Source organism: Leptosomus discolor, chromosome 4, assembly GCF_034619465.1.
Source record: "Leptosomus discolor isolate bLepDis1 chromosome 4, bLepDis1.hap2, whole genome shotgun sequence".
NCBI lineage: Eukaryota > Metazoa > Chordata > Aves > Leptosomiformes > Leptosomidae > Leptosomus > Leptosomus discolor.
Genome location: NC_141394.1, coordinates 10,374,574 through 10,396,524, shown reverse-complemented (window position 1 = coordinate 10,396,524; position 21,951 = coordinate 10,374,574). Strand labels below are relative to the sequence as shown.

Below are 21,951 nucleotides of genomic sequence, written 5' to 3'. Positions count from 1 at the left end.
TGGCGTTAAGGTAAGAAACGCGCGCGGCGTTTTGCGTTCAAAGCGCTGCATCCGCTCTCGTTACGTCACTGGCCGGAGCCAGGTCGGAAGCTTTAAAAACGCCAGCAAACCAAGGGTTTGTGCGAGGCAGGAAAAGCGTCCAGCGAGTGTAGGAACCAGTGGTGAAGCACTTACAGGAACAGAGGGAAAGACAGCCAATGGTCAGAAAATTAAGACAGCATCCTGGGGAGACCAGGTCAATGCCTGCCATTTCAGAAAAATCGCTGCTTACTTTGAAATCAAAAGTGTAATTGGTGTAAGGCATCAAGTTGTTTTCGTAGGCGCTCTTGAGTTGGAAGCCGTGCGTAATTCTTCCTTCAGAAGCCCCGTTTTTCCCGTTGCCACTGAAGTTCATGAGACACTCGTTATAACGCAACTCCTTGAAGTCCTTGTGGTTGTCAGCTACTATGCCATTGCTTAAGTATTCCACTACACCTGTTTGCAAAGGAAAGGATTCAGGGAGTTCCTTTAAAACACAACATTCAGGGAATGCTGGCCTCGGAGTTAAAAAGCAAACCACCGACAAGACACCCCCCGAGATCAGGAAAGAGCTTTCCATCTAAGGGGAAATCCACACAGCGGCTGTCTTGGCCGCGTCTGAGCCGCACACACTTTTCTGACATGCAGCCAGGGAACTGAGGCTCTCCAGTGGTTTTGTCACCATTTTTTGAGGGTTACGGTAAACCCGCAGTACGTGGACTGCAGCACGCGCGTGACGGGGTGCTAGAGAGGCCGCTTTCATACGTATTACCTGATATTACGGTGTCAAACGTCATACTTGCTAAAGCAAACCCATCTCCTTAGAAAGCCTTCATGTTCCATCATGAACTCACGTCTTTCCTACTTATTATTGCCGCTCAAGGCATGGGCATTTATTTAACAACCTACTGAAGATCTCTTTGTGCTTTTCTACATCTTTGTAGGCGCAACCAGCTTTTCCGGAGGGTACAACTGATCACGAAAAGCAGCCTCCTCAACCAGAGGACTTGCCTTCTCTTCAGCCAGATTTTGAAAGACCGCTGTTACTTAAGAAAGCTTTCATCTGTACCTACCCAGGGAAGTGCCCACCGCCTCAATGCCCTCAGAGGAAAAGAGGATTCAAACGTTTTAAAAAGGTAAGTTAAAAATTAAGCCCAAACCAGCCTTACCTGAATCAGGCAATGAGTTGAGATCCGCGCACAGCACCAGAGGGATAGAGTTAGGATCTGCTGTTGGGCTACCGGGCCTGCTTGAGGCTTTCTCCAGGATATTTTTCAGTTCCGAAACAAACATCATAGTCTGAATGAGTTTCACATCTGAGTATTCGGGGTCCCAGTGCATGTGGGCATTGGCCACAATAAGCAGCTGTTTGTCCACATGAAGTGATTTCATACCTCGATAAACAAATACATTATTATCAGTGAAAGGCTGATCGTGTGCATACGGCAGATTCCCCCATTACCATTCAGGGTCTAGCAACTAAGGACTCCCGAGTCCGACACAGCAGCAGGTGGATGCCCTTTCATTGCTGGAAAAAAGGCACTACCTGAACAACTGCTCCCTTTTAAATCAGCAGCGTTTACATAATAGGACGTGACTAAATCTCTCCAAACACAGGAAAGAAATAGCCAGCATAATCTGATACCGTTAGAGTTGTGTTCCTTCTCTACTGGTCAAGTGGTCATCACTTCACCATGCCCCACTATTCAACTTTTAATGCACAAGGGAGTCCCGTGACTCTTGGCTGCCACAGTACCACAAATTGTTCCCTAGGGAAAGAACTCAAACCTGCTCAAATGAATGCAGTGGGAACCCGGCTGCTGCGAAACACTGTAGCTGTTTTGCAGATTTATCTGAGAAACAGCACTCTGAAAGATGGGGCATAAAGTCACAGGCAGCTCCTTCCAGCCCTGCCATTGAGACACTCTGCTCCTCTGAAGGGTATGCTGGCAACAAGCGACCCAAACCCCAGACACGCAGACAGAGCAGGATGCCAATTTTATGTACGTTGAAATTGTCTGCTGCATCTGATCAAACTTAATGAAAATGTGACAGTCAGTCAATCAAGTGGCATGAAAAGATACCTGATAATCTCATTCTTCCACATCAGTACGTTAGCACTGTCATACAATGACTGGGGGAGGATGGAAGGATTCAATCAAGGGGAAAAAAAGAGAGTTGAAAATAGAAGTTGAACATTACTGACAACTACTGGTAAAGGCATATGCATGTAAACACACTGACCTTAGAAAAGCTTAATTCTTCAAGTAGAATTTAACAGAACAAGTAAGCAGGGACAAGAGCTTGAAAGGAGAAAGTTAAATGCTGGGCATCCGGCTACGACTGCGACCGGACCAGGAAATCGTGTTGCCTGTGTCCTGTCCCAGCCACCGACGGGCTGTCATTTCTCAAACTAGCACAGGGAACAGCGTGGGCTCATCTGCAAGTATTTGGTTACCATGGCCAACGGCAATAATCCTCTGGAGAGCTGTATTATCTAGGAATAAGTCCTGCCTTTACGTGGAACTGAGTAACCAGTGAGAGAACCACCGTCATACTCACTTGCTCCAAATAATTCTTTGTGCACCTCTAACACCACGGCAACCCCGATGTTGTCCTTCGTCATCACTCTGTTTAACATAGCTTCTGAGCCTTCGGAGTTAGCCATTGCCACCTGGTTGAACTCCACCGTGTGCTTCTGCACCAGCGTAAATCTGGTTAAACGAAGAGAATCGCGTGTGAACCAGTGCGACATCCAGCTCTGTGAAAAGCCACGGTTTCTACCTGCGCTACCACTCTCCAGTCCAAGGAGAGCGCCTGCAGGACAGGGTGAGGCACGTTTCTTTTATCCTCTCGTTTTATAACAATAAAACAAGTTTCAAGAAATATTGCCCCAGTCAGGATAGAGCGCCCAGTCTGGCGAGCGAGATACTCTCAGGGCAGACGAGACACCTGGGGTTTAGGAAGTGTTTGCTTGTTTCAGCGTAGCACCCTGAGAGGACTGTTCAGAGCAACGCTCAGAGGTTATCGCACCTCCTCAGGAGTGTTCTAGGCAAAAAACTCAGACGAGATGGTAATTAAAGGCTTGCCTTTTACTTTGGGCAAATGCTTTATTAGAAAACAGCTGCTTTCAAACCACGAGCTACCAGCATTAGTTTTGTGAAATTGTTTTTTCATTCCTTTCCAGCCTTAGGATGCCCGAAAAGGCCTTGCTTCAGGACAAACTGAAGGCTACCTATGGAAAGCGTTTTTTTTGTTTTGTTTTGTGCTCTAAGAAAATTTTAAAAAGAGTATCATTAGTCTTCTGTTTTCACCTGAGAGCGCCACAGCAACAGCCGGGTCTCTATATGCCCTCGTTTGTTTCAAGGTTTGAAAATCACCAGTTGTTTGGTTCCACAGAGCTCCTCTATTCAAAACCAGCCGAATTGTTTTTATAGGTGAGCTGAAATGCATATTTTTGTTTCTGGAAGCAGTGAAAATTCTGCAAGGGAGCTCAAGCTTTGTGAAACTTCCATTTTAATTACTGAAAACTACTTCAAGGGAATATTCAGGGAGATACTCGGTGTGGTACAACTTATAAGTAATTGACACGGATGAGAAGTGTGAATGCCAGCACCTCTCCTCCCTTCCCAGTGGTTTGACGCTTTTAGTGTATCTGAACTTTTTGGATCAGGTATTCAATAATGTAATGTTTCAGTTCATAAAAGCACAGAATATTCTGTGACTCTTTGGCAGCAATACATCTTTTAATACCTTTTAAGCCAGCACAGCGTACAGATCTTTAATCTTAGAAGGCCGAAACTTCTGTCAAGCAAGGCAAAAATTTGTAGAGAAGGCGAGGTATTTACTGGATCTGCTAAAAAATGCGCACACAAAACATGCAAGTTTCACTCCTATTAGCTCTCCTGCAACTTTCATGTTTCTGAAAAGGTATCTTTGTTCATAGGCTGAAAGGAATGAAAGGGTTCTGTGGCAAATAGAGCAGCAAAAGGGAAGGAGAAGTCTTTGTGGCGAACTGTATCTTTTGTTTTACAGCACAGTACTCTGGTTACCACGCACCCTGAGAGAGGAAAGCTCTCAGACTTTAATCAAGCTGGTTTTAACGTATTTTTAAATCACTGCTTCTGCCCCTTACTTTTCAGTTTTGAAGAATATTGCGCAGCCATCCACATGCTTTTTCTCCTGCTCAGACATGATTTTGGCACGTGACTTGGGAGAAAAGAATCCATCGTATCCTCGTTCTTTCAAGGCTGGCAGAAAAAGGGTGAAGTATTGCTCTGTTTCGACTTCCTGGAATTGAACACAAATACCTTAGGCCAACCAAGTCAAGTAAACCCTTCCTATCGCTGTATGGCAACTTGTGCCTGCCCTGACTTGCAGTCAGCAGCTCCCAGCAAAGCGAAAAGCTTCAGTTTGCCCAAATCATGTCACATCCCAGATCAATGGCCTGCTGGAACCAAGATTTGCAGTCCTGGGTATCCTGGAATCCCCCCAAAAGGGAAAGCGACAGGTGCCCTTTGCATAGCAACAGGTTACACCTGATCTTTTCGCCATCTGAATGTGGATATTGTCCCAGGTTAAAACTGCCCAGAGGTCGAGAGATACCCAGCAGCAATTAGTATTTAATCTGGAGAGCTCTTTCGCACAAGGGTCTGCCGCTGTTCTGTAACAATACATTTTACTTCTAGAGTAACATTTGGTCTCCAAGAGAATTTCAGAGGTTGATCTCTTGAGGTTGTCAGACCAAGGTAACTACTCTCTCCTTGTGCAAGGTTTTTGCTCACCAGAACTTGCTTAAAAAAACAAAAGATCCGTTCAAAGGCAGAAGCGTTCAACTGTTCTAAACATCGGCAATGAATTTCCAGTAACACAGCAGGATACAGGTACCAATGACAACTGATATTTAATTTTGACCTTGTTTGCCAATGAGAGTATTTTTGAGACTGCAACTTCTGTACCAAGCTGGAATGGACTAGGAACGTGGCATTTGGGGTTACAGCAGTCCACATTCTCCCCTTCTGCAGGAAACCCCATACACTCAGAGGGAGAACATTTAGTATGCTTATCTGAGGGGGAAAAGACTCAGATCTTTCAATGCAAATTACCTACTAATTTAGGTAATTTTATCTCACTTACTTTCCTTCATTTCACAAAACACAAGCCAATGCATAACCAAGGAGCCACACACACAGCTTGTCTTGGTAAGCCCCAGAATTCATTAGCAAGCAGGTGAAGATGGTGTTCTCAAGAGAGCACTTCTTTCTAAAGGTGGAAGTTAATGTACTCTGTCTCTGATGAAAAATACAGTTACGTTCCAATTACCTGAAGACTAATGATATCTGCATCACAGTTGACGATTTCTTCCATGATTCCCTTTTTTCTATACTCCCAATTGAGTGCCCAAGACGGGCAGTAGCCATAGAGCTGCCGGGTGGCGTATTTATCACACAACACATTGTAACACATCACTGTGAATGAAGCTGGAAGGAATGAAAGAAAGAAAGAAAGGGAAAAGTTATCAACCTTTGGAGATTACAAATACTGAACTTATTCAAGCCAAAATACTGAATCTTACATGGTCTATTCTGGAGGGCCTACTGAACACAAGTCAGTGGGCTTATTCCACTGAGCGTTTCATGAGCAGGAGTAAAAAAGGCCCTGCTGAGCCAGCAGTTACCACGTAAGGCTAAACTCTTCCTGAAAAAAAATCAGCATTACTACCAAAACGAGAGGGCGTCACGTGCGTCACAAAGCAATGCAATCCCATTTTGCAGGCAGTTCTTTATTGCTCTCGGGGATGGGGGAGATCTAGGGGTCGGCAACGATTAGGAACAGTCTCTCTCTCTTTAGTGAGGAGAGGGAAAGGAGCAGCCATTTCAGTGATGGAGTCCAAACCCAGTATTTATTGCATGAGGTGCCTTGATACAGCAACTTCAGGCTTAAGTGGCCCGCACAGTTCTAAAGCAAAAGCAAAACCGAGCTGCTGAAGAAGCTGTTACTACATCACGATACCACAGCATCAGAGAGAAATGCTGCTTTAGAACTCTTCCTTTTCAGGCAGTCTGATTCCGCTTGTACAATTTTCCTAGCACCTGTACAACATTTCTAAGTCGTTTCAAGTCGTATCTGCATCTATCAAGTCTAAGGGGGAGAGAGAGGTCTGGGTGAGGGCAGGGAAGAGAAGAAGAAACGAAGTCATAAATTAGCAAGCACCTAAACATTATTTGGTTGCATTTTTTTTTGAAAAAAAAGAGCGAGGTCAGCATGCAGCTCATCAGATCATTCAACTTGAAACACACTTCTTACACACTTCTTTCACACACAAACTTCTCAAGGCCCTTGGATTTTACATCAACAAAAAAAGATAGGTAAATGCAACATCCTAACTGGAAAAGACTGCTCAAATTTGCAGGGAAAGAAGTGAGGCTTTACTATTAGGCTACCCCACAGCTGTATTTTTTATACTCGTAGTCAAAGATTTCTGCTGTTCAGTTGTTTCAATTTTACAACAACAATCAGTTGGCTTGTTACAGTTTCTACCATGAAATACTCCACAGCTCACTCGCCTAAGGCTACACTTTCTAATGACTTCTGAATTCTGTTTCTGCTTGGGAAGTTTGATTTAAAAAATAAAACCAAAGTCTGTAAAACTCCACCAAAATACTGATCTGTAAGGGAATTTGAAACAGAAATGCAGAACTTAATGTTGTGGTGGCTTATAGGGCTTTTGGCATTTCCCGTTTCTTCCTATTTCTTTTTTTCTGGTTTGTTGTTCTTTAGTATAAAAAAGCGGCCGATGACCTGAAGCGCATCATTAGCCTGCCCAACACACGACGAGTCAATTTTTGAACACCTGCCATCTTCACACTTCTAAAAAGAAAAAGTACAGAGGACTGACACATTGTTCTTGTTGGTTATTAATCTGATCCTCTGCAATAATAACATCAGCATTTTTCTTCTTTATACAAGCTCACGGATGCTTTTTGAGGGCTATATTCAGGACGCACAGGGGAAGAAAAGCCACTGGATTCCGGCAGCCTGAAGAAACGCTGCCTCTTGCACTTAACCAAAAGCAACAATAGAGGGCATTAAACTAACTTCAGTACGAGGCACTCCACGGGTTTACGTGCAGACAGGGACTTCTCAGTCGCACTTCAGTCAGCCTGTGCATGGACATTGCATTTGTATACGGTTATTTCACAGTTCTTATGATTTCTGAGAAATGGTTTTTTTTCAAAAAAGCTCTTTTTCTCGGGTATCAGCATCTGGAACAGTTATGAAAAAGCCTAACATGGAAAAGAAATGACCAGCGTCCCGTTCAAATCACAAAAATTCTATTTACAGCCCAGCCATATGCTAATTGTTTTAGTACAAATGAATACAAATTGCTATCTTCAATCTGACCCATGTAAGGCAGAGGACTTCTATAAAAAGAAAGCCAAAGAAAAGTTATTCAGTGCATCACTTTGTGAACATAGGGAAAAGCACCACAGATTTACCTGAGGGCAGAATTTGGTCTCGTTCTTTTAAAGTAATCCATGGCCTTGGAGGCAGCTGCTCTGGATGAACTAAAACAAATTTAAACCAGTGATTAATTCAGGGTTTATGTTGGTAAGTTACAGTTTCTAAGTCAAAATGATGACTGAGCAATAACGTTCCGTACTGTGCTTTGCAGACCCAGCTTCCCCAAGTCTTTTTACGCTCCAGGGGAGGCAAAAATCATTTAAATGGCTAGCTACAGTACGAGCAAATTTGTCAGCAGCAAGATTCATGAGTATTTTTGTTTCTTGCTTTCAAATCTAGAAGCACCACTGAAATACTCCTGCACCTTGAATATACTACTGAAGAAGGAGGTATAAATCCTGTAGTGGTTCAGAGATCCTATACTCCCTTTCTCCAAGAACCTCACCCTATATCTATCGTTCGTGCAACCTTTTAACTTAGTAGACATCAGAAAGCTCAGTTACAGAACCACAAAGCAGGATTTAAGTCAGGTACTGGATATTCTTAATCACCTTGGTATTTCTGGATCTAAATTTGACATTCTGCTTGCATTTGGGTTATAATTTCTAGTGGAAAGTATCAAAATGGCTTCTGCAAGGAAGGCTTTGCACTTTGTTGGTAATAAAAGGGTTTCAAACAGAACAGTGGGAACAACTGCCTGTTAACATGGGAAAAGCTTAGACAATATATGTCAACCTCCTCCACTTTGTGTTTGCCTGTACGACTGGAACCACTTGCCAAAAACGCAAAAGCAGTTAGAAAATACTCTCCCTTCAGGGGTTCAGATTCTTGTTTTAGCAGCAAATACTGTCAGAAATGCCTGGTTTTAAACCACTTCTGTCAATCAGATTTGTAGGGCTGTCACCTGCTAGATTGTCAAGCATGTAGTTCAGTAGCTTTCGAGTTCCGTCTGGATCCTGGTAGAGGCTGAGAATATCTTGTGATAAAGGATTGCCTGCCAACAGCATAAAACAACAACTGGGTGATTAGCTGCTTGACTTTCTTGAGGCTTTCCAACCAAAGAAAATCTCCCGTAATGAGAACAGACAAACTGACTCAGAAGATATTTAGGCTGCTTAACTTGGAACTGTAGAATACCACAGTAACAGATGCTAGAGAAATCACTAGAAACACATAAACTTTCTTCCTTCGATGCACCTCAATCAATAATACAGTAGGTTAAAGGGTTTATTTACCCACCTACAGATTCGAAACAGGCTTGTAAGGAAGTTTAATAGCATTAAAAAAAAAAAGAGCATTGTTTTCCAAACTGGCTGGTCATTTTGGCTACATGCCTGATATCTCAAATAAACTGGTAAGAAAATGGTGAGGTACTACACAAAGCTTTTGAGCCCAGCCCCCTCAGTAATCCAAGAGCACTCCCAGGAATATTTAACCGTAAAGAATTCACTCACCTTTCAAACCTAGTGTTTGTAGCTGGAAGAGCCGTCCAAGTTCATAAGGCAAAACCCGTAACAGATTGTTATTTAAAAGCAATTCCCTGCAGCAAATGCAAAAACACTTTTGATGAGTATCACTTCAGAAGAAAACTCTTAAAGCACTATACGCTGCTCACCTTCAAAGGTGACACTTTTCACCCTGAATTTTTTTTGTATTATGGAAAGATATGCCAATCTTCCCATTTCAAAGCACAACCAAAATACTTTCATTAGGAGAAAAAAAAGAGCCACAAAGCCCACAAAACACAAAATTAAATCAGGGAGAATTTAAACAACAGGCAATCACCGAGCCTCAAAGAATGTTTCAGAGCAGAAGACTGCAGAGCTTACAGACAGGTATCTGTAGAGAGCAGAAAAAATGGGTAACGAGCCCAAAAGGAATTATTAGAACTGAAGCTTTGCACCAGTCTTGAATTTTTCAGCATTATGTTAAATACAAGAATGGAAAGCAAGATAAAATTCTCGGTCGTAACCCCAGAACATAGATTTTTGAAAAGCTCACCAGAATAATTTCTCTCACCTGAGAGACACCATGTTTCCTAGTTCTGCTGGTAAACTTCTGAGTTTGTTGGATGACAGATCCAGGTAAACCAGATTATGAAGCTTGGCAATATCAGGTGGAATGCGAGTAAGATTATTGTCATTGAGATGCAGAGCAGTCAAGTGCGTCAGCGACCAAAGTGACGTACTTAAGCTCCGCACTCTACCTAAAAAAGAAAAGCAAAGAACCACATCTTCAGTTGGGTTTGCGCTCTCAAACCACCAGATACAAACTGTGGGGGATGTCAGAATATGGGATTTCCAGCATGGAAACCCTACCACTTCACGGGGACGCTCAGTGACGCTTGCAGAAGACACCTTTGTGTATCTTTTCTTTGAGCAGACTTGAAATAATTACCTAACCCTCCCAGTTAAAGGACAGAGACAGAGGTACGGTTCTAGGGAAGCAGATATGCTACCCAAAAACTCGCGTCCAATCTGAGCTGGTGTTTTAAATCAGCTGGGCTGAATGTGAGCCAGCCAAGCTCGAAGGCAATCTGCTATGTCAGTTTCTCCTCCTCCCCCAAAACTGTCTTCACAACAGGATCCCCTATCTGAAAGCGTCTGGCGCGATTCTGGGGCACCAACAACTCTGCCGAACCAAAATTCAAAACCAAATCAACTCACCCGAGATCTCTAATTCAGCCCAGTGCGACTTCTTCCCGTTGGCCACCTCTTCCGCTGACATGATGGTGTAAATTCTGCGAGGATCTGGAGGATCATATTTTTCCTTTGGCATCCCTGTTAGTCTGAAAGACCATCACAACCATTACCATCTGCCACTCGATAACATTTCTTCAATTCTAGCCCGCCAGGAGATTACCTTCCCCAGCGACACTCTGCAAAAACACATGCCCTGGAGTTTATGTACAATAAATATTATGCTGATGTTAGCCAAACTGCTCCCAGCACACGGAGTTAAGCAGGTGCTCAGACCTTTCCAGAATACAGGCCCATAACCGAAAAGGGCATTTTTTCCTACAAAGTTGGTTTTCTGCAGTCATCCACAGTGCTACCTTGTACTGCCCCCATGCAGATTTTCTGGATTTCCTAATTTATCCCCTAGACCAAAGCATATGTCATCGCTGAGTTATTTGCTGCGTGCAGAACCTGCACACAAGATGACAGCGTTTCACTATTCACGGCAAAAGCACACGGATTGCTCCCTCCTGTAGTTTTCACAGGGAACCAACGATTGAAGGGAAGGCTGTTCTCTTTGCTTTTACAGCAATCATTTGCAACATACAAAGTCCCACTTTTGCACTCCACTTATACAAGGCTTGAAATCGCAGTCTGAAGGGGAATTAGCTCAATTTTTCCATTACCTATCTAGCTTTTCTCTTTTGTGCTTTTTCATGCTCAGTATCAGCCAAGACCTTTTTACTCCTAATGGCCTAGGAGACATGGAATGAGCTCAGGTAAAATTCTCATTAGTTGTTCTCCTGTATACAGGGCTTCAGCCCAGTCCAAAACTTTAATATCAGATGCACTCACGTCTTAAGGCTGAGCTTGCGCACACACCATTTCAACCGATCGCATTTTCCAGATTCTCGTCAGAAGAGAGATCCAATGTCCCGTTCAAAAAAACAGATGCCTTCCAGACGGTGCAGGAAGAAGTTTCCCTCCACACCTCCCCAGACCATTGTGCTGAGAAAGACTCGGGAGGGAGAGGGGTGGTTTGGTTTAAAAACATAAGGTTAGCTGAATTTGCTGTTCACTGGCCTTTTCCTCCCCAGACACACAAAATACACAAACAAAAAAATACAATCCAAAGCAGCTGGTCTACAGGAGGCATTTCTTCCCCTCACACATACAACTGGCTGCAATAGCTGTGAAGCTCTTAAAACAACTCTAACACGTTTGGTTTGCTGAACTGACAAGACAGAAAACTATGAAGAATTTGAGGAAACTAGTTCAGGGTTTTTTTTCAGCTAGTCCAACTAAACAAAGATCACATGTGTCCTTTATAAGCTTGAAGTACTGCAGCTTTCTCCAATGCCAAAAGACATTCTGGCACCGCACAGGAGTAGGAGTTGTCAGGGCTGTCCCCTGCAAAGGGTCTCAGTTACAGGTCTGGTGCTTCCTTCCCCGACAAACGCCCAACGAAATTCCATTCGTGCTGAATTAAGGCTCCCTGTCGCAAGCGCAGGGCAGATGCGAGCCCCACATCTAATTATAGCCAACTTCTATTTACAGGTGCAGTCATACGGCGAGGAAAGCTACTGGGTAAGAGGATTCTGTGCTCACGCTGCTCAGCTGCAGCGATTCAGTTCGGGGCGATGAATGAAACGGATTACTTAGGGACACGGGATTAGACCTGAAATCCTTCGATCTTCGTTTCAGAACCCCAAAATTGGGAATGGTGCTTCCTGACACAATCACAATTACAGGCTATGCTTTGGGCATGCTAAATCTCCGGTGCCTGGGTTTTGCTGGAAGCATGTGCAGAAGCAGGGAGCAGCCCTGGCCCCACGAACAGATTCCTCACAGCCCCTGCCGAGAGCCACAAGAGCCCTATTTCACCTTTTCTCCCGGGCATCCTTGCCCTTAGACGCATATGAAACTAATTCACATTCCAGCGAGTCTCGACACGGCTCTTCCTGGATTTTACCAGCCCCCTGGAACCGACCAGAGACATCCAGCAGAGCTGTGAATTGCTGCCGAGACGGGGGGCCAAGACCTGAGCACTGGGAGAGCTTGCAGTCCCTGGCAGCTGCAGAAAGCACGGTCCCAGTCCCAATGCCTGCGAGGAAACACATCACAACGCTACTGCACTTTGTATTAAAGCCTAATTGCCTCGAGTAGCACCGAGTGTATTATCTAGTGTGCTACTCAATACAAGTTTTGTGTCATAGACACTTGAATCAAGACCACGGTCCTCGCATCTCAGACCCAGCATAAACGGAGCACGTCTGTCCGTGCCAAAAAGCAGCGAGCTAGTTTTGCAGCAAGTAAAGCTGTCACATCACTGTCACAGAGTTACCTGCAACGATCCTTTAACAGAAAATGAGATTTCATTAGCTGGCAATATTTATTTGATCTGCAAGGCATACTGCAGAATACAAGGGGGGGAGAATCTAAAAGCTGTGTGGTGAAAATTAAGCAAGAATACCAACAAAGGATTACAGGTTTATGGCAGAAGAGAGTTTTTCAGATCTCCAAGTCTTAATCATCAAACATTTGAACACACCCAGGATGGGTCTTCGTTTTGCTTTTTAATCTGTCGTATCTTAAAACAACCCGTACCTCATCTGGACCTAGGACATGGCACACTTTGCTGCCCAATACTCAGCACTAGCATTCGGGTGAGTGCTCTGAGAAATACGCTGTGCTTATTGGGTCTTTGGATTCCTGTTTTCTATGGCATAATATTATAGTAGTATCAGACCCAGGCAGATTTAAATTTCAGTTTCTGCATACTGAAACTCCTCCCTGCCCGGTTGCTTCCTACAGGCTTCTCAAGGTGCATTTCCAGCTAAAAAAAGCAAGCAGGAAATTATTTTGTATTTCCGCTCGCTGTTTCATCACAAGCCAGGCACAGATGGCTAACAGCTAGGGAAGGCTCAGTCCAGCCAGGGGTCTTTGCTGTCACACGCACGTTGATTCAAAGTGTTGAGGCAGCCACCTCCTCCAGCTGCTGAGCAGCCTCGCTGGAAACCAGAGCGGGGCTTGCCGGTCCCACCACCAGACCCCAGCAGCTTTGCTGCCTGTGACGGGGCAAAAGTTGGACAAATATCCCGGGGCCTGGTGATGAAGTCTTTAAAACTGGTGGTTAGACCATCTGAGTCACCCCATACTCACCCATACCTGCCCACAGGCCAAGAGATGACCACTGACCGGGTGACGCCACCAAAAAGCTTCAGGATTACAGTTTCCTCCTTGTCAGGGAACCCAATTAAATTATGTTGAAATATCGCTCATTATGAGAAGTGCGCTGCCAACTTAAAGCAATTTGCGGCAGTCAGAGGCCCTCCACTGAAACGAGCCCTGAACTGAACTGCGAGTCAAATGCCACACACATTTTTCAGACATTAGTCACTTTAATATTATTTTGAAATAGTAGTGAGTCAAACGAGCACCAGTGTAATTTCCACAGTTACAGAAAAGGGAAAACAAACCTAAATCAAATATACTTTTTTTTTTTCTTTCTGTGTAACAGCAACATTGAGCAAGACTTGAAAGCCACCACATGTATTTTTTTGAAGCAAAAATGAATTCCGCCTGGGTTCCCAACTCCTATCATTCCCATCTCCCCCTCTGCTTGTCCTGGAACTAAACCAGTATCTAAAAATCCCAGCCTATTTTTGCTCGGTCTTCAGGGAGCTACACCAAGTTCCCTGAATCAGTTAACCCCAAAATCGGACACATATTAGTGCTGTTGCAAGGAACAAAGCAGGAAGACCCAGCCAGGGACATGGGAACCGAAGCAGCTCTGATTTAGGTCAGCTTGAGCTGTTGTGGAGTTGCACCCTGCGGGTTCAAGCGAGGCCTTTGCTAAAATTCAGCTAACACAGGTGTGACATGAGCAGAATATGTGCGCTCAGTTTCTTTGTTTTTCAAGTGGGACCAAAAAAAAATTCTTGCCAGCTTTCCTTCTAAAGAGTTCCCTTGGAAAGCTTTTGAAGCTACTAAAACTTGCTCTCCACTACAAATTTAACCACGTAAACTTAAATAGTATGACCCTGATATTGTGTAAATTAAACAAAATCTGAATATGAGAACATCAGTGCATTAGTAAGAACAGCATTTAAGCTCTGAACGAACTGGGGGTTCCTAACAATGTCACACTTATGCACCAACTCTTTGGCTACAAGCCCGTTCTCAAAAGCCTAGAGGTGACTGGTATAGCAGGGTTACTCAGCTGCAACCCTAAGTATGGTCCCAGGTGAACTTAAGCAGCTCTAGCTCAGCTGTGTATAAAAAGGGCTAGGGGGAGGCCACGTGGTTTGACCATGTTGCAAGCAGCAGGTCTGTGGCTGCCTTTTCTTGCATTCCTGTTTTTATGTGCTGTTGGTTTTGCTGGCTTTTGGGGGGGGGGGGGGCACGTTGACTATCAGTTAAAGCCAAAAAAAGGAATAATGTAACACTGCTGAAGGTGTGAAGAGCATCGAAGAAGAAAGTTTTGAGCTCTCAGGCTGTGCCACAGGCTTTTACCCTGAAGATGTGTTTTTTGTGCAACAAACAACAGGAGCTTCTGCACACTCAGTTTCAGACAACCGGGTAATAACAGAAAAGAGCACTGCTCTTTTGTACTTAACTGTCTAAGACCTTCTCAAGTTATACCGGTGTTGAGAACACGAGATAGGAAGGATATAGATAGCAGTATGAAATACAAACTGTGATTTTTCTTAGGGAGAAGCTGAAGGTAGCCCTACGAATTGCATCAACACAACAAGAGAAAAAAGGATGCTATGCTAGGGATTAAGAAATTTCTTAACTCATAGGGTTGTTTTTTTTTTTTGGTATGGGTGGGGGAAATCAACAGCAGCTGTGACCATAGAAAATCTCTTCCATTACACAGCCCATCCAAACACACCAAAGTAACTATCTCGGGGTAGCCATGAGAGATGAACTGCATCACTACCACTTTTAATAAAGTCAGATCTCTTCTTCCGAAGGCAAATATCCCCTGTCAAGCAAAAGGATTAACGTATGTTCAGTGGAAAGAGAAAGCTTGTTCAAAGCTGTCCAGATTATTTGGCATCTATGTTGCAGGAGGACTTTGAAGTCACATAGGTCAAAGTCCCTTAGAGTTATGTGCTACTGCAAAGTAATGATCAGTTCCTTCCCCAGAGAGGTTAGAAGATGAATTTCTTAAATTACAGTGACTATAATGTATTGAAGTTCTTTCATACCTCAATGCATAAGTGAATTGTCTGTTTCTAATGAGGAAGCAAATCGAAAAGAGCTGCAACTCCATCTCGCTTCAGCCCTACATTCATGGATGTGTTGGCACAACTCAAAATCCTCGCCTCCAGCAGAGCGACATTCTTTATGATTTTTTTTTTTCAGTCTCCGTATATAGATGAGTCAAACTGCCAAAGCATTTTGAAAACTATCCAGCAGACTGCCCTGAATCATCCCTCCTTCCTCCGCACAGTAACAGCTTACTGTCCATCCATTTCCATATGGTGATCCCTCCCAGGAATTAAAAATCTTGCTGGCTGACGAGACCAGAGCGTGTGTGTGCGTGTGTATACACACAGGCACGTGTTATTTAACGCTGGAAAGTTGGACCACAAGCTGGAAAACAGAGCCATTTTTATCTACGTAGTTTGTAAACAGGACTAAATGGTTGCAAAGGACGGAGAGGAAGGCTACTTGTCGGTAATAAGTGTGCTCTGTTTTTATGACTGTATGACAAAAGTGTCCCCATTTTGGCCTCCTAGAAGGAGAAGTGGAAGTACAGCCAGTACCCACAAAAACTGATTTAGAGTACTTTTGAGTGGGTGAATTGTTTAAGGGCATGTTAAGGGAACTTAAAACAAAACTGCTAATACTAGGATATGTATGTGTTAGCTTAAGGTAAACGACTGCGTGTATCAGTATATGTAGTATTTAGTGTACCTATACTAGCAAGAACATATGCTTGGGAAATTTTGGTAGTCTTTTGTTTGGATCTGAATTGTCTTCATTGTGCTTTCCTGCAGGAACATGTTCAACCACCTCTGCATACACTGTCTCTACCAAAAGTTCAACAAGCACAGTTAGTCTGCCAACAAAGGTACTGTCTCTTTTCAGCTTCTTATTCCAAGTAACCTGATTGGGAATAGAGATTATCAAGGAAACAAAAATGCCTCATCGTGGCTTTTTGTTAAAAAGAGAAAAGCAGCATTTTGTTACTGTCATTTCCCACTACTGAGATTTCAAACAATTGTTGAGGAAAATATAATCAAAGTATGTAAACTACTTGGACACAGGTAAGTATCCTACCAACAGGAGAAGAGTTAAACAGTAAGGGGAACTAAATCACAAGGCAAGAGATGAAATTTGAAGTTAATATTAAATCTAAGGCATAACAACTAAAAATTCAACCTTAGCACTACAGAGCTAGCAACAAACAATGAAGTCCCGAAGCACAACTGGAAAAAACCTGTCGCTTTATAAATCTGTAAAAAGATGTATTTATTTTCTTATCATCCATGCAAGAAAACTGTTTCTCATGAGAAGGCACACTGACTCCGCTGTGCAGAGGGCTCCTCTACATGAACTCAGTAGGACTATTGATCTCTACACACTAGCAATCCCTTCTTTAGCAGAAAGAATCCAAAACCACAAAGTTAGGAGAACTGTGGAAATCTAGAGCATTAAAGATCATTTACTTCTATCACCTTTCAAGTCTGTAGCAACAGTAACTCTGCCTCTGCAGTAACGTGTAGACATGGCCTCAGCCCAGTTTGCTTTTTTTAAATAATCTGGGCTCCAAGTGGGAAAGAGACAGGACCTTACTTCTGTAATGCTGTTAGAAAACTACATCAGCTTGTACTCTTCTCCTCTGCTAATGTATTTAAAAATACACCAAGGTAATACAGGGGGTTTCCTGAACCACATCAGTCATGCATCTAATGCCAAACTTGCTATAGTTGAATGTTACTCTTAGGTTAAGTATTTAAATTCCTTAACTTGAAACTTTTAGGGAGTCTTCATATGTATTGTAAACCGAACGTTTTAACAGAACTGCCACCTCTTCTACACGAGCAAGATAAATATTAGAGGTAGAAAATATTTCAACAAAATAAGCTTCAGAAATAGCCTTCATAGTCCTTTCTTGTACCTACCACAAGGTAGATCTCCTTCAAGGACTATAGCTTCATATTGCAGCAGATGTAGGCAAAACAAGCAGAAGTGGAAAGATGTAAGTAGTGGGATCCCTATACTGATGCTGAGAGGATGAAAAGCTGTTCCTCTGAGCTGTAACTGGTCAGGAGGCATGTTTGTGCTGAGAAGCAGAAGGGAACAGACTCTTATGTGGTGCTGCCCTGGCTTGGCAATTTTATCTTTGCCATAGTCAAGGGAAATTCACAGTTGTCCACCAGGTTTGGAACAAGGTTGCACAGGCAGGAGGCATCTTCATGGAGTAACTTCAGGGTCGGGAGGAGAGCACTACTGCTTGATAAGCTTGCTTGACAGCTTGGAAAGTGCTGCAGTCCTTACCAGAGTGGTGGCAACCCTGTGAGAACCTGCATGCAGGATTTTGGACTTGCACTCACCAGTAAGGAATTGCCTATGCTAGTTAGGGAACTGGCTTGGCTCACGCAAAGCTGCTCACATGCTGTCGAGCCCCTCTAAGGCAAGACGTACAACCAGCTGCAGCGATGTTCAGCAACCACATCCTGCAAGGCTTCTCACCTCCTCTGCCTTCTGGACACACGGCGCAAGCCCGAGCACAGGGAAATTCAAGCTGGGGTGGGAATAGTGAGACGCAAGAGGTAACCAAGAGCCTGCAGCTGATAGTAAATTCAGTGGCGGGGCAGAGAAGTGTAGAGAAGTCATAGAAGCAAACCCTGGAGAAAAAAGCAGCAAAAGCCAAGCGGAGGAGTGGGATGGGAGGGAACGAGCTGTATTTGGTTAATTCTAGAGCCAACTGGCACTCACTTGATGGAAATGCTAATTGTCCTACACCCACTAGTTATTTCCCCCTGTTTCCTCATCTCCTCTCAACGAAGCATAGAGTCTGTTCTTACATCACAGGTAACACAAGAATATCCAGGTTTCCACCCTTCCTTTTCCTCTGTCACATCCCCACTTACAAGAACAGCTGAACCACTTACTGCATGGAAATACTATGTAGCATTACGTAGTTATTTTTAATTTCTGTACTTGGTTAACGTTTCAGTCCTTACTCAGAAAAGAACAGTTTCTGCTGTTTGAAATAGCCTGTTACCTCTCATTGTGTACATGACAACTCTTGAGTATCTGCATCAAGTCACAAAGTAATACCTGCCTTTGCCTGCAGATGCCTTTTATACTTACTGCTTTCAAAGGAGCTCTTAGGGGCTAGTTCACACGCCAACACAGGGTAGGTAGCTTCTCAAAAGCAAAGCTCTGCTTAACAGAAATGCATATGAGGAGTCTAGTACAGAGCAAGAAGAGTTTCAACAGACAGCCTGTAAATAAAGCTAACCAGAAGCCCCCAAAGGGATGGTTTAAATAGTACATTTATTTACACAAGTATCCCACACTAGTTCAGAGAACTGACCCATTTGCAATGCTGCCCTATCCCCTGGAGAGTGCTGGGCTTTTAATGAGATACAGGACAGAGTGGCTTAAAGGATTAAAAACTGAAGTCACCAGGAGTCTGGGGAAGGAAGCAGCCAGTGTTGGATCAGTAGCAAGCATCAAGACAAAACGCTGTCCTGGGCTGTGGGCACAGAAGAAAAGTAGCAGTGCATGGCTGCAACTTAAAGCAGGAGGTTTTCCTAGTACTGGTTTGACAGCGATACGACAGGGGAGACAGAAAACTCTCAACACCAAGAACTGAGTAAGCTTAAAGCATCGTGGTGTGCGAGCATCCCTCCGGGCCTCTAGGGAATGAGCTGTTTTATTGACAAGCCTAATCCGACACCTCAGCTCATTCAGTCTCTCGCTTAGACATGATAAAGACCCTGTTTTGGTTGCCCCAAGCCAACACCTTGTCTCATTCAACTCTTCAGGATCAATAATTGGAGAGAAGTCAGCTATCGACCTGTTTTTTGAGCAAAACTACACCAGAATTATTAATTCACGCACACCATCGCAGCAACTTGGAAGTGGTCTTCTCAGTGAACATTTTTTCCTTTCTTTAAAATACAATTGGAATCATCAATAACCTTTCATCCTTCAAAGAAAAGTTTGTGCTAGGAGAAAAGAACAAATGAGATTATTTCTGTGGCTAGACGTTATCTTGCCCTTTAAGCAGTAGGCTGCCAACACTTTAACAAAGTAAGCAAAGCCAGCAGCACTTCAGCTACTCTCCCTATATGATTGAAAGATAATGGCCAGTTTATCACTCACAATCTGTTCTTTGCAGCAATAACTAACAGGAAAATCTGCCACCATAAAACTTAGTTCAAACAGCTTTAAAGTTGCAAGGCTCACCCTGTTCAACTACAGCTGGATTTGGATGAGTCAAAGCTCAAGATTTTAAAAGAAAGAAAAAAAAGAAAAAAAAAAACAAAAGCAAGTGAAGAAGTACACACCAATAGCGGAACTGTTTTGCAGTCGCTGGCACAATAAATTAGCCTTTTCACGTTACAGCCTGGTTTCAACAGGCCGCAGGATGCTGCACTAGTGCTCAAAGTAGCTAGGATTGTGTGCTCAGGAGGAGAAAGAAAAGGGATCTCTTTAAAATAAAGCAGTTTATAGGCATAAACCCCTTTCTCAGTAGGGTATATTTAAATGTACTTTACTTATTTAATCAAAGAAGTAAAAAAGCTTGCCTGATAGCCCAAGAAAAACATATTATTTGGATATTAAAAGATAGTTCAGCTGCTTCTGTATATGATCATCAAAATCTTTCCAGTGTGTGTTTACACCATACTTAAAATTTTAAAATACTAGATTTAGTTTTAAAATCAATGTTGATGACTAATATGTATTCTTCTAGCTGCGTTCCAGCAAGGTGGAAGATGAGAAACTACAGCAACAATAGCCCATGACAGTCTCAGTGGGGACCAGGAAATTCACCTCTAAAAGGAAAGTGAGATGCAGATATCTGGAGGATAATTCACTGAGCATCGATGAAATCTGACCATAATAAGACACACAAGAGCTGTGATCTCCAGTGGGTCAAGACGCTACCCAGGGCAGGAAGTATCCTGCTCTCTAACCCCAAATTAGCAGGCAGCTAATTCTGTCGCCCAGAACGATCACTAATAATTGAGTTTACTAGAGGGAAGTAGGCCATTTGGGAACAAACCCTGAGGTATAGGTTAGCTGGCAGGGGGCACGGTCGAAAGCTGACACGAATTGTGCTCGTTCCTCTGCCAGGAGACAGGCTGAACTTGGGTGGATTCCTCTGTTCAGCCACTGGAAGGGATTTCATCTAAAGCAGTGCATTACCTAACCAGGGAATACCTCTGGCAATTTTTGCTGAAGTTTTTCAAACGGGTCAGTTTTCTGCCATTTTCTAATACCGTAGCATGTGAGAAGTCAATGCAAGAGTTCCTAATGTTTGTGTTTGCAAAGGCTTCCCTGTGGTCCGACCTCCCTCCCTGTCACGCTGAGTTTTGGTCACGGTCCTTTGCTGTGGCTTTGGAGCTACACAAGCCATCGGGCACCGTTGAAGAGCTGCGGCACTAACGCTCGCTTTCAAGGCGCTGAGGCGCTGGCAGGCCCAAGTACTCACCACACCAAGTGCTGTACAAACATGCAATGAAGATAACGATCTCTGAAAGAAAGTTAAAGAAGAGAAATACAGTCTGAAGTTCTGGTCCTACCAAGCCTCACTCGCCACTGGGTAGGACACACACCGCTGCTTTACAGAAATGGAGCCTAAAGCAAAAGCCCAGGCACAGTGGGTATGCGGAAGAGGCAGGTACGGATTCAGGAATGCTGTAGCATTGTTGACAGCTTGAGGTTTTAAAACACATAATTTTCCAAGTAGAAAATACTTCTGAGTTATACTCATCTCTCCGCATACCTGTCTAGGGTTGTTTTGGCCATACCTGCAGCTGCCATGAAATAAATGGCCATCAATTTAAAATTGAACGGTTCCACCTCTGCATGCACGGGGAGCTTTGTCTGGCAGCACCTAGGGGTAGCTACAGCAGGCAGAAAAATATCTTGCAGTTTATCACAGGGCTAGTCACTGTGCAGTCTTCAAGTCAAAGCATACACCAAAAAATACTGCAAAGAACGAAACGGATATCATAAGGTCATAGCCTCACTCAGGCTTTGCTACGTAAGTTTGCAAAAAGGCTGCATAACCTTGTAATCTGAGACATTTCAAAGACGTTGGTTTGTTTGGGTTTGGTTTTTTACAGTACTAAGATCTCCTGTTCACAGGTCTCGAATATTTAATATATGTGCTTCTCATCCACTCCAAATATTCTTAATTTTCCTGATGAACTCCACTCCTTCACAATCTTTCGCTCTAGACTAAGGAGGAGAAGGGAAAGGATCATTGCACAGGTACAAAAATGTGCCTAGAGACTGAACTACTCCCAATGGTAAGTTGTAGTATGACTGGAGGAAAAAAATGCAAGCCAAGGGCTATCTGACAATCTGAACCCAGCTCTTCCTGGCACTTGTGACTATATTCTGGTATGTGAGAAGTTGTCTGGCCCCGTTTTCCTTTTGCTTTCTTAACTTTCCAAAACAAAAAGGGATTAGAGGAAAGGCGTTCACAAGTGGAAATTTCTGCTGGGTGGATAATTCATCCTGTGCTAGCTCTCTCCCACTTCCAGGGCCAGTTGTAAATTCATGTAACAGAATAAATATCAATTGAATT

The 21,951-nt window shown here is 43.5% G+C and overlaps 1 protein-coding gene across 1 annotated transcript in view; it reads right to left on the bottom strand.

Moving 5' to 3' along the window:
• Positions 1 to 21,951, bottom strand: part of CNOT6L (CCR4-NOT transcription complex subunit 6 like) — a 28,261-nt gene that overhangs the window by 810 nt on the left and 5,500 nt on the right. The window contains exons 2-11 of the mRNA XM_009953270.2: positions 10,149 to 10,270; positions 9,502 to 9,688; positions 8,937 to 9,022; positions 8,387 to 8,476; positions 7,518 to 7,586; positions 5,341 to 5,498; positions 4,154 to 4,308; positions 2,581 to 2,732; positions 1,188 to 1,412; positions 272 to 474 (exon numbers count right to left, since the gene is read on the bottom strand). Of these exons, the coding sequence (XP_009951572.1) occupies positions 272 to 474; positions 1,188 to 1,412; positions 2,581 to 2,732; positions 4,154 to 4,308; positions 5,341 to 5,498; positions 7,518 to 7,586; positions 8,387 to 8,476; positions 8,937 to 9,022; positions 9,502 to 9,688; positions 10,149 to 10,260 (1,437 nt within the window). The 5' untranslated portion in view covers positions 10,261 to 10,270. The remainder of the gene's footprint in view (positions 1 to 271; positions 475 to 1,187; positions 1,413 to 2,580; positions 2,733 to 4,153; positions 4,309 to 5,340; positions 5,499 to 7,517; positions 7,587 to 8,386; positions 8,477 to 8,936; positions 9,023 to 9,501; positions 9,689 to 10,148; positions 10,271 to 21,951) is intronic.